Source organism: Venturia canescens, chromosome 4 (genome assembly GCF_019457755.1).
Source record: "Venturia canescens isolate UGA chromosome 4, ASM1945775v1, whole genome shotgun sequence".
Taxonomy (NCBI): Eukaryota; Metazoa; Arthropoda; class Insecta; order Hymenoptera; family Ichneumonidae; genus Venturia; species Venturia canescens.
In genome coordinates, this window is record NC_057424.1 from 1,988,844 (window position 1) to 2,000,589 (window position 11,746).

The 11,746-nt window shown below is 40.6% G+C and overlaps 1 protein-coding gene across 1 annotated transcript; it reads right to left on the reverse strand.

The window, feature by feature from the left end:
* Positions 1-10,132: 10,132 nt before the first annotated feature.
* Positions 10,133-11,455, reverse strand: LOC122408936 (uncharacterized protein F54H12.2-like). Its single transcript, XM_043416067.1, has one exon. It carries the CDS (start codon positions 11,453-11,455, stop codon positions 10,133-10,135), a length of 1,323 nt encoding a protein of 440 aa, XP_043272002.1.
* Positions 11,456-11,746: the final 291 nt, after the last annotated feature.

Sequence of the window (11,746 nt, forward strand, 5' to 3'; positions counted from 1 at the left end):
CTCTTGCTAGAAAATCTGGATTTGGAAACACGTCAACAGATGTGGTTTCAGCAAGACGGTGCACCCGCTCACTGGGCTCATGTTCGAAATCATCTGGATACAACATTTGGTCAACGGTGGATTGGTCGAGACGGTCCTGTAAATTGGCCTCCAAGGTCACCAGATCTTACGTCGGTTCCATGACTGTAAATCACACGACAAAAAAACACCGACAAAATATCACCGACGAAAAATCACACGACAAAATATCACACCGACAAGAAATCACACTACAAAATATCACACCGACAAATTATCACACGGACAGTATATCACCACTAAATTATTAAAGGTTTCAATTAAATTATTTTGGGTTTCAAACAAACCCTACCGGACAAACACATACAACCCTGCGCAAACAAACACATACATCCCTACACAAACAATCCCAAACAAACAAACACATATATCCCTACATAAACTAATAGAAACAAATAAACACATACATCCTACACAAACAAACCCAAACAGACAAACGCATACATCCCTACACAAACAAACCAAAGCAGACAAACACATACACCCCTTTCCAAATAAACCCAAACAGACAAACACATACATCTCTATACACAAACAAATCTAAACAGACAATCACATACATCACCACACAAACAAACATTAATCTTCGATTAATTCGTGATATATTCGTCATTTGCCTCTATATACTATGTTGATGGGATATTTTGTCAGTTATTTTTGGTCTTATGAGATTTTGTGTGCGTGATCTTTTGACATACATCCCCGCACAAATAATCCCAAACAGACAAATACATACATCCCTACACAAACAATCCCAAACAGAGAAACACATACATACCTATACAAAAACAAACTTAAACAGACAATTACATACATCACCACACAAGCAAATATTAAGCTTCGATTAATCCGTGATATATTCGTGATTTGCCTCCATATACTATATCGATGCGATATTTTGTCACAATTATTTGTGGCCTTGTGAGATTTTGTATGCGTGATCTTTTGACGTGTGATATTTTGTGTGCGTGATCTTTTGACGTGTTATTTTGTTGTGGTGATATATTGTCCGTGATATTTTTTCGTATGATATTTTGACTGTGATATTTAGACGTGCTACCCTTACGTCTCCTGATTTCTTTTTGTGGGGGTACTTAAAAGACGCTGTCTACCGCCAAGCTCCAACAACACGAGAGAACATGAAGGAGCGGATAAGAGCTGCCTGCCGTGCGATCCCGAGAGATGTTCTCCTACGCACAGTTGATGGTTTTGAGAGAAGAGTTCAGGCATGTTTAAACATGAATGGAGGGATCTTTGAACATCTCTAGGGAGGGATCAGAGTACACTCACAAGGAGGGTTTGGAGTCCGAAAATACTGCGGTAGTGACGAACCGCAGAGACCTAATCCTTGTGAGCTCGTACCTATGGGCATAAAGGCATTGCATGCCTCTCTTTTTAAAAAAAGTTGAAAAATAAAATGAAAATAAAAAACACACATACATGCACCTCCACGTATGCACGCATATGCAGACGCACACGCAAACGCACTTGCACTTGGTACGTTAAAGATCTCTTCGCGGTGCATCCTGGATACCTCTAAAATAGTTAAAAATGATGTTCTCACTTAAAAAATATCAACTTAATCAAAAAGTTTTTCCAACAAAAGTTGTTGGTTTTGCGCTGAAAAATTTTTTGGTGATGAAAAAAAGTTATGTTTCCATTCGAAAAAAACATGTCGGCCATTCTAACGCCGCCATTTTGAATTTTGGATCCACAAACCAATTTTTATCAAACGTCCCCCTTCAACCTCTAAAAATTTTGTTCCACACAATATTTGATCCGAGCAATATTTTCCGAGAAAAGTCAGGTGTAAGATTAAAATGGGACACCCTGTATATAAATTGTATAGTTTGTAGATCTTTGTTGTATTTCAATGATCCGAATCTACAGCGTTTTAATGAAAAGTTGTCAAAATTCATGATGTCACATTAAAATGACATAGCGCACATTGCATTCAGAAATTCTGTATATTTCCATGGATATTGGCAGGCATTAAATTTGATCGTATCCAAAACTGAGCAAAAGTAGACTTATCATAATGAATCTTTTCACTAATAATTCCACATTTGCAGTTTGCAAAGTGGGAATACTCAACACACATGTCATTTCATAAGTTCTACTGTCAAAATTTGTGCTTACCCACTGCATTCCGAAGATACGACTTTTCATATCATCAGAAAAAAAGCATGCAAAGGCTTTCTGGAACAAGTTTCCAAATTTATCACTCGACAGACCAAGTAGAAAAAGAATAACCATACTTATACCAAGACCAGAAATTTTTTAAAACATATAATTTACAAAATGTGCAATTAAATATCATGGCTAGAAATCTCTCGAATCGTGTTACCTTAATCAGCATGAAGAAATAGTAGAAAATCATAGGACACATATTAGGCAACGAATTAATAATATGTATCGATCCGCTGCAAACCGATGGGGTGAAAACAAGGATCGGAGAGGGTAGAGCCAAACTTAATATCAAGCAAAATATAGGATTGTTTAAAAATAATGATGATGCAAGAAATAAATTAGAAAACATTTATTCAATTAAAGTTTCTAACATCATTCTAACAGTTCCGTGTGTTTTTCTTTTATTCATTCGTATATATGACCTATTTACACATGATATATAGCCACGCAACTGACGATATATTTACACTGGACAATATTTCGCGCACTCTGGTTTAATTGAAGAATTATTTCAGTTAGCACTTATTTCCAATCGAACGAAATAATGAAATCTTGAAAAGTTTCGTTGACATATGCATCGCACATTTTTTAATATTCTTTTTCACACACATCACAGACTACATTTACGCGGCCGTTTTGATACCGGTGTAGTATATCACAAATTTTAACAAAATAAATAGTAATATGCACTTCGTTAGAAGTAGATATACTAGCAGAGAACATAGATTTACATGGAACAACAGGGCCTGTGTTAGCTTTTGGCACGGAAAATGTAGTTCCACTTATGAGCTGTAGGGCGCGCAGTGATGTATCGGTGTGCCTCACACACTTGACGCATCGGCTGACCCTCACTCTCATGCCGAGGGGAGTTGACATGCTAGCGGTGCATGGATCGAATCCTAGTCATGGAGATTTTTTTATTCGCTAATTATTTTTTTCGTGCAAGTTTAATGACTTTTTAAACTGTTGAACTTTTGGACGATCGAAATAAATGATTATTTATTCCTATCGAAAGAGAAAAAAATATTCTGACCGAATCAATTGATCTACCTTTTATTTTTCCATTAGCATACTGCACCATAGTCCAATTTTGCCGATATGACAATCTTTTATAATAAAAAGAAATGGCATTACATTCTGTGGATTTTTTTTCCTTGCAAATGTTTTTTAAAAACAGGAACAAATAAAAAATTTTACCTTTAGTTTTTCAATTAGACTCGCTCTCAGCTAATATCAATCAGCATGCATACATGTAAAGCATTTGTAGTGCATTATTATTAACAAAATTATTGTTAATGAAAACGATTACAATGGTTAAAATTGTCAATAAAAATTAACAAACCCATAAAATGAGAAAAGCAAGCAGGTGATAATGGTGATTGATATTACTCGACGAAAACCACGTGAAGGTGGCGAGTGTTTTTCGTCAGGATGGGAAGGAATAATGGGCTAGTTTTTTTACAACTCGAAAACGAGTTTGTTTCAAAAATCGACCATAAGGAATAAGGTAGGGTGGGAAAAAAGGAAATAATGAAGTTAACTTGAAAAAATAATAAAGCATGATGTTTACAGTGAAATTGAATTCTGATTGAAATTGAAATTAAAATTTTTTATCGAAAAATCAAAAACATTCTAATGAAAGAGTTGAGAACGTAGACCTTCATGACCAAGCTTTAATCAAATAATAAGTGGAAAATTTTTCGAAAAAAACTACTTCAGCTGTGAGAAACTTTCAAAATTTTGCGGTTCGGTTTCGCGAGGACGCTGCTGTTTTGCCGTTTTTTATTTGCCGCATCCCTCATATCGCGGGATATCCACTTTAAATAATTGTAAAGATGTGTTCGAACGAACAAGTCCACGATAAAATCGCGATGATCTTGGCAGTCAGCGTTTTTCAGCCAGAAGTCACGGTCGGTCGCTGTCAACGTCTCATGCAAACATCGTCTGAGATACTGACCGATACCGACTTCGTGTTTATGTGAAGAAAATTCGTTTTGAAATCGTCTGTAAGCAGCAACTATTAAAGTGTGAAACTTGTCGACAGGAGCTGTTAAATGTCCAAGTTCTTGTCCGTCAGTGGTTTTATAGGCTTTGAAAAAAACTAAAAGTTGAACGTTACTTTCAAAGTTCTGGTTACTTTTAACAAAAAGTTCTTTGCATTTCGCACACTCGAACTTTTCCAAACATCCGTGGAGCAAGTAACCAGAAACATAATTCATAGTACATTTTTCGAGAGTTACTTTATCACTGTCTTGTTCGGTTTTAATCGATGTCGGTACTGATTGATCAACTTCATCGTCTATTGTCTCGTCAATGTTTCCGGCTGAATCATTTGCGACCACATCTTCATTAGTGGAAGCAATTTCTTCCATCGCGCTGTTTTCAGGAACCAACGAACCCGATTTTTCGCCATTATCTTTTGATTTGGTTTTTTTTGCAAGCAACATCACGGTTCCGTCTTCCTCACAATTCGTACCTCTCGGAGCTTTTTCTAAATCGATGTTTATTACATATTGCAAATTATGTTTAAATTGTTTAGCGGATGGATTATCGTTATGGCCAGAACGACTTCGCAAAACTGAAAATTAATTTTCTAATGGATCTTGATTCAAACGAGTTGTTAAAAGATAAAGAATTCCCTCCGTGCGTAGATCATTCCATCACATTAAGATTGATTTTATAGCCATTTTCAAACCTGCAAAACAAGGTGGTTTTGGACTCCCCTCCACGGTCTATTGATCTATCCACGGAAGCGCACTTTCTAAACACTGCTGAACTTGAGGGGATTTTTCTGATAATGATTTTTTCAAAGGGTTGGGATCGTTCGCGGATCGACTATTGAGAAAATCGAAAATATCATTTAATTTTTTGATGAAATTAGCTGTCGCGATATTACTTGGACTTTTTAAATCTCCCGTCATTCTTCCCTTAGTCATTGCGGTGGAGACGGAAGCGCTAAAAACTTGGGTAGCATACCGTACGGTCATACGCTGAAAGGCATTTGGATCGATGTGGCGATCGGTGAGTTTAGGCGCAGCTTTACACGCTTTATTGCGTTGCGCATTGTGAAGTTCTCTAATTGCGCTCCATGATAACCGCGAATTCCCTATTATGAAATCTTTGGAGTACAAATTGTTCCGGATACTTTTAAACAAATGAGGGACATCGAAATTGTGATAAATTTTATGGCCTGATAATATCACAAAAGGTGTATCCTCATTTATTCCCATGGCGTTGATGGCTTTCCTGTTAGGAGCTTCTTGGTCGCACACCATGGATCTCACAACAAATCCAGCAGCAAATACAGCACTCACAACCGTAGTGATAATGTCCTGTAATTGCACACCATTCACGTTTCCATGTGACACGTAAAAGGCAATCGGCTGTTTCCAAGATGATGTCAAACCACGGAGCATGAAAACAAGCGCATATTTTGCGACTTTATCGATACGACCAAGATGACCTAGATCTTCGTACCCTTCCACAAGATCTTCTTTCGGATTATATTCCAGCACCTGTTTGATTGCCATTTCGTCCCACATCAAAACGCATTGACGTTGATATTCGTCTAATGTCGAAGCTTTTATCTTTAGCAACTCAAAAACTTCAGTGCTAATTCCGGTCGTTAAATTCAAATCATTAACCCTCTGTCTAATTAAAGTTACACAAGGCTTTTTCTTTTCCCTCAAGTAATTGTAAGCTTTCGCTGAAGTATAAAATAAACTCAAAGCAAATTGTCTTTCTTCATCTAACCACGGCGAGACTTTAAGATGATTTAATTGCATTTTCAAAAGCAACAAACGGTTTCCATCAAGAAAATGAGAAGCAGCATCGATTATTTCAGGAATTGACAAACGTTTCACTGTTTTTCTTTTGAGATTGCGGATTTCTTGACGAGCTTTTTTTAATTTCATTGCTAAAGTTTCGTTCTTCTTCATTAAAAGAATCTCTCGTCGGAATAAAGGAGGATCATTACGCGGCTGCGCAGCCACATCACGCGATCGAGCAACATCCGCGGATCCCGAAACGCTCGGTTTCGATTCGATCGGATTCGTTGATTCAATGGAAACATTCGATTGAACCAGATTACCAGCGAAAATATTCACAGCTGGTAGTGCGTTATTTTTTAATCTTCGCTTACCCTTGATGGCTTTGTTCTCAACGAAATCTGTTATTTCAAAATGCGCCGAACAGATACGCTGATTTTCCAACTTTCGAGGCTCGATCTCCAACCACTCATTCCTCCCAGCTCGGACGACCCACTTTTTAAAGCTAAAAACCGTAAAAAGCTACATGCAGAATGACATGCTTCGTGAACCATTAAAGATCCCGTCGAAAAGTGAAGACATTCATTTAATTTATGAAGAGGGTTTTAATTTATACGAATCGCGCTGATTTATTTGAAAAAAAAAAACAACAGCAGACAAATAATAAATGTGAAAGTTGTGAAATTACCAAATTTCGTTACAAAACCCTTTTCGGTTAATGAATATCTGAGACCAGTAGGTAAGTCTGGGACCAAACGGGACACCGAAGGAAAATTTTTTCTTTTCAGAACCTTGTGAAGCATTGTTTCTGTTTCACTCTTAAAAACTAAGAAATATACTATATATACTGTAATTTTTTATATAATACAAGTAGTAGGTGGTGCACTATGGCGACCCCCACTCCTATCCCCACTCCTTTTCCCCACTAGGCCGAGCGGCCGGCGTTGTCGGCGAGAGGTTTGCGGGTGTGCGGAGGGGGATGAGCGTGTCACCATAGCGCACCACTTTTTTTTTTTTTATTTTTCTCCGTATATATATATTTCAGCTCTTATTAATTTTACAAATTTGGTTATAATATGGCATATAATTCACAATACATATAGTAGTAGGGGGGTATTTTTTGTGGATATTTTTGGATTTTCGTTCGTTTTCACGACGGCGTCGATGACCATGGAGCGGTGGTTTACAGGGGTGTGCTGCTTAGATGGTCAGACGATGCTGTAACAGGGCCGTTAGAGACACCATAATGTGAGAGAGGTTCGTGTACGTTTGGGAGTGTTCAGATGGTTGATAAATAAGTTTTTGCCCCATACCTGTTTATGATCATTCTTCAGCAGGTTTGAACTCCAGTCTGTTGAGTTTCGTGCCGTGGTACAGCATGATTAAGTTTTTGTTTGAGGCCGCTTCGCACATGTGCTGGAATAAACTGCTCTTATCTTCGAAAACTCTGACGAATCTTGTCGGTAGGAAGCATGTAAATGTGCTGTCCACGTCCATGGCAATTCGCTTGCCCCATTTCGATTCGACGACACGGATACAGGTGATGCGGTATTCTTTGGCGAGTTCAAGCTCGGTCAGTTTTTTGACGGGGAGGAAGGACTCCAAAAGGCCTGTTTGATTGACGAGCGTGAAATCCATTGTTCAGATCGAGTTTTTTTATGGCCACTGTTAAAGCGCGGAGTTCTGATATCTCGCGTATTCTGGCTTTAAACGTTGCAATATCGTGCAAAAAGAGATCTAAGCGTACTTTCAATTCACGTCGTTTACTCATGCGGCGACTTGGGAGCACTGTCTGACCATCAGAGAGCTCAAATGATTTAAACCTCCTGTTTGATAGATTCATATCCCTACCTCGAATGCAGAAAAGAGCTGACAACAATCTTTTGATGCAGCATCTCTCGCCACAGGGTGGCAGTGGTGGGAGAATTCCGACAATACCTTGGCAGAGGTATTGGTTTACCATGGTCCCGACCGTCGCTAGCATAAGTCAGCATTTATAAGATAATGAAATGTGAGGATGAGATCAGCGGCAATGCGCGTCTTTACGAGGATGATTTTTTGATACCGGTTGCTTTTCCCTCCTCCCGCTGTGCCACCGTTAATAAGCCAGCAGTCCAGGACGTGGTGGTTCTGTACTCCCACAAGGCGATGGAGCGATCGTTATGAGAAAGCCATTTTTTTAACCTCACAGCGCCGTTGAGAGCACACTTGAACGAGGTATTTTTGTGTAGTAAGCCGTGAAATATGCAAAAAGTACTGCTCTCGGGGAGGTTACGAGACGGTGGTTCTTTGTCCTCCTCTAGATTTATAACGAAGCAGTCTGTTAGCTGTGTCAAATATGCGGCTGCATCAGACCCTCTTGTAAACAGGCGATCGGATTGTACCGCGATTTGCTTTAAAGCAGCTTCGACCGCACGTAAAGGTGTTTCACCCTCGGACCAGTCTATACCGTGATGATTGCACTTTAGCCACGTGTTTTGTCGTTTCACACTAGGAGGCAGTACGCTATAAGCGTGAGGCGGTGATATGACCCAGTGTGCTAAGTAAGATGTTTTCACAGAGACCACGGCAATTTCTTTAGGCACGAAGTTATTATATTTATCTTTCAGGCCTTGTATATCAACGACGATGTTCATGATGCCTCCCGACCGACGTAAAGTCTCAAGCCTTGAGCGCCGACTGACGATGAGCGTTGAACGCTCTGCAGCTGCATAGAGACAACAGCGCTGATCGTCAGCGAAATCTGATATCCGGCCCCCGTCACCACTCGTACAATTTTCGCCGAAAGAAACGGGATAGGAGACAGACACAGGATTTTAAAACGGCACGTGTGATTCTTGTTGAAAGCAACGAGACAGTCGTTAGAAGTAGCATTTAAAATTTTATTAGCATGTGATTACCGAGAACGAGAGCAACAGTGCTGTATACAATGTAAATGCTTAATCCTATAACCCCTGCCGATACAGTCATCTGTATCGGAAACCACACCCTTAGATTTACCACCCTTGCTGCTATACGCATTATAATACTCATGAACTATTTTATCGTTTCGCTGCAAATCATGCGAAAAAACATCTCTAAATCGTTGAATACCGAGACCAGTAGCCATATAATGAAGAAACATAACACAATACTGTCCACAATACTGCGAATTAGGGCTTTGGAGTTGAACCGTGTTGCAACGGAAGAGTCGACAGTTTCTTCGGAGACGCGCGAGATGCTGTGGGATGATTGGAGGTAGGCCGTAACTGTCGAAGAACCATCCGTGTCCATTTCGATCGACGTACATGGCGACCCAGTGGGCCCCTGGGCGTTTGTATCCATCGGTGTTAACCACGAATGCCGTCGGTTTCGTCCACACCTTCGGGATACGATCGGCCGGGTAGACGCCTATAGCATGCTCCTTTATGTTTTTGAGAGATTGTAAGATCTGAAGACTGTTCATGATTCGGGGGTTCTTTTTCCTCCTCGGTCCTGGCCTCAGACATACCAATGCTCCACGACGTGGTAGTCCTATACTCCGATAAGGAGGTAATCCGTTCGCTTTGACAGAGCCAGGCTTTGATTCTCATAGCGTTGTTCAGGGCGCATCTGTAGGCCTGTCTGTGATTTGCGACGCGGTGGTGCATACAGCATGCGTCGCTTCGAGGTAGCTGACGTAATGAAGGAGCCTCTTCATCATCTTCTAAATTTATAACAAAATAGCCCGTGAGTTGCGCCAGATACGATGATTTGTCAGAGCCGCGCGTGAAAATCCGTGTCGCCTGACCCGCAATCCTTTTCAGATTTGTCTCCAACGCTTGTAGCGATGTATCGCCTTTAAACCATTCTATACCATGGACATTATCGCGTAGCCACATATTTTGACGCTTTACAAAGACTGGCAAGTTATCGTCCGTATAGGGCGGCTTTACAATCCAGTGACCATAGTCTTCAGTTTTTACCGATACGACGGCTACTTCTTTAGGTATAAACTGGTTATCTCTACCTCTCATGCCCTGCACATCAATAACAATATACATGATGCCGTCTTTTTTATTTGACCGTCACTCTTTGAATGCTCAGTGAAAACTGAGGGTGCTTCTCTCTCTCGCTCATCAACCGCTGAAATCTACGATGACCTGTCTGGATGAGTCAATCTCAAGCACATTATCATATTCAGCGTACACAATACAGTTAATCGTTGTAGGTAAAGACCCCGCGAAGCGTACTTCTATCCTCACGCTGCCATGCCTCACCAGATTCCAGTGGGTGCTACTATTAGCAGAGAGATCGGGTGTCAGATCAAACGCGAAAAGGCAATGGCCGTATGGGTAGTTCAAACACGAGATACAATTACCGTCGTTGAGAAAGTGAATACCCGAGCCAGAAAATAACGTGTGATATGCATCCACATACATATTACTATCTGTGAAGTCTGTCTGCAGAGGTTTTGACGGTATCTGTTGGCCGTCTACATATAAAGAAAGATAATTGATCGAGTAGTGGTGAAAATTGAACGGATTTTTGCCATAATCACCGTTGAAAGCCTTATTATCGACAAAACCAATTATTATACGTTTTGGTAGTTGGCCCAGTATGACGTTATCAAGAGTATCGCCGTGTATTCCGGCGTGCATGGATATAGCTTTAACCTCGACACGCGTCAGCGGATATTCTGCTGTAGATTTGGACAGAGCTCTCGCATGAGACAGGAGTATACCGGGCGCTATCTTAACGCGTCGCACGATTAGCGAGGCTTCTGTAATGCGGATTTTACAGTTTTTCAAATCAGTCATGAGACAGAAAGCGCTATTGTTCTGCACGAGTCGCAAACGCATCTCAACACCGTTCAGCAAAAACCTTTCCTGATTGAAGATATCGCAATGCAGATGTCCAAGAAGATCGATCGTTCTATCCTTGCCTAATGCATCCCGTCTCTCTACAAGTCCTTTGTTACCATCGCCCTTATCATCCATTGCTCCCTCTGTATCGCTATACCATAAAGCGCTCGTAAGATGCGAGGTCTTCGCGGCGTACGCGTAGTTCAACAGAGTTTCAATATAAGCTCTATAAGCATAAGCATTGTTAGGAGGAGACACAAGTTTTTGATTCAAAAATACATCGATCTGGCTGAACATTGAGTGTAGGAGATTATTGACAGGTCCTACATCGGGTGATACGCCCTCTAACCCCCCTGTCTTTTTATAATCTGGAGCATCTATCTTAACGCGTATACTTAGCATTGTATGCGCGAGATCAATGTACTCATCCCCCTGGCCTGGGACGACAAATTCTATCGGTGAATCATCCGTCAGCGATGAGATTGGTTTGTAGTATACAGAGTGTGTCCCCTCGATCGTTGTCTGGGTTGGCGGTAATGAAAATAATTCAAGCTCCGACTTAAGACACTCGCACGATTGCGCGTGTAGGAACGCCATTTTTCAGAGCGCAGTTTAAGCAAAAATATCCGTCACTGTTCTTGGTTTCTTGTTACGTCTCGTGACGCGTGGTTTAGCCGATGATCTTCTACCTCTCACACCCTTCTTCCTCTTCTTAACACACTTCGTTCTCGCGCCACCGCCGCTTGAACGTTTTCGCGATTTCACTGCCTTTCTTTTCACAGAGTTGCGCCGTGATACGCTCCCCGCAGCAGAATGCATCAGTTTATTAATTTTGCTGCCTTTATAGCCGGAGCCCTTCATGAGCGATGTAATTTTTTCCTCAGCTTT

Coding starts and splice junctions, on each gene's coding strand:
- LOC122408936 (XM_043416067.1), bottom strand. CDS start 11,455: ATGGCGTTCCTACACGCGCAATCGTGCGAGTGTCTTAAGTCGGAGCTT.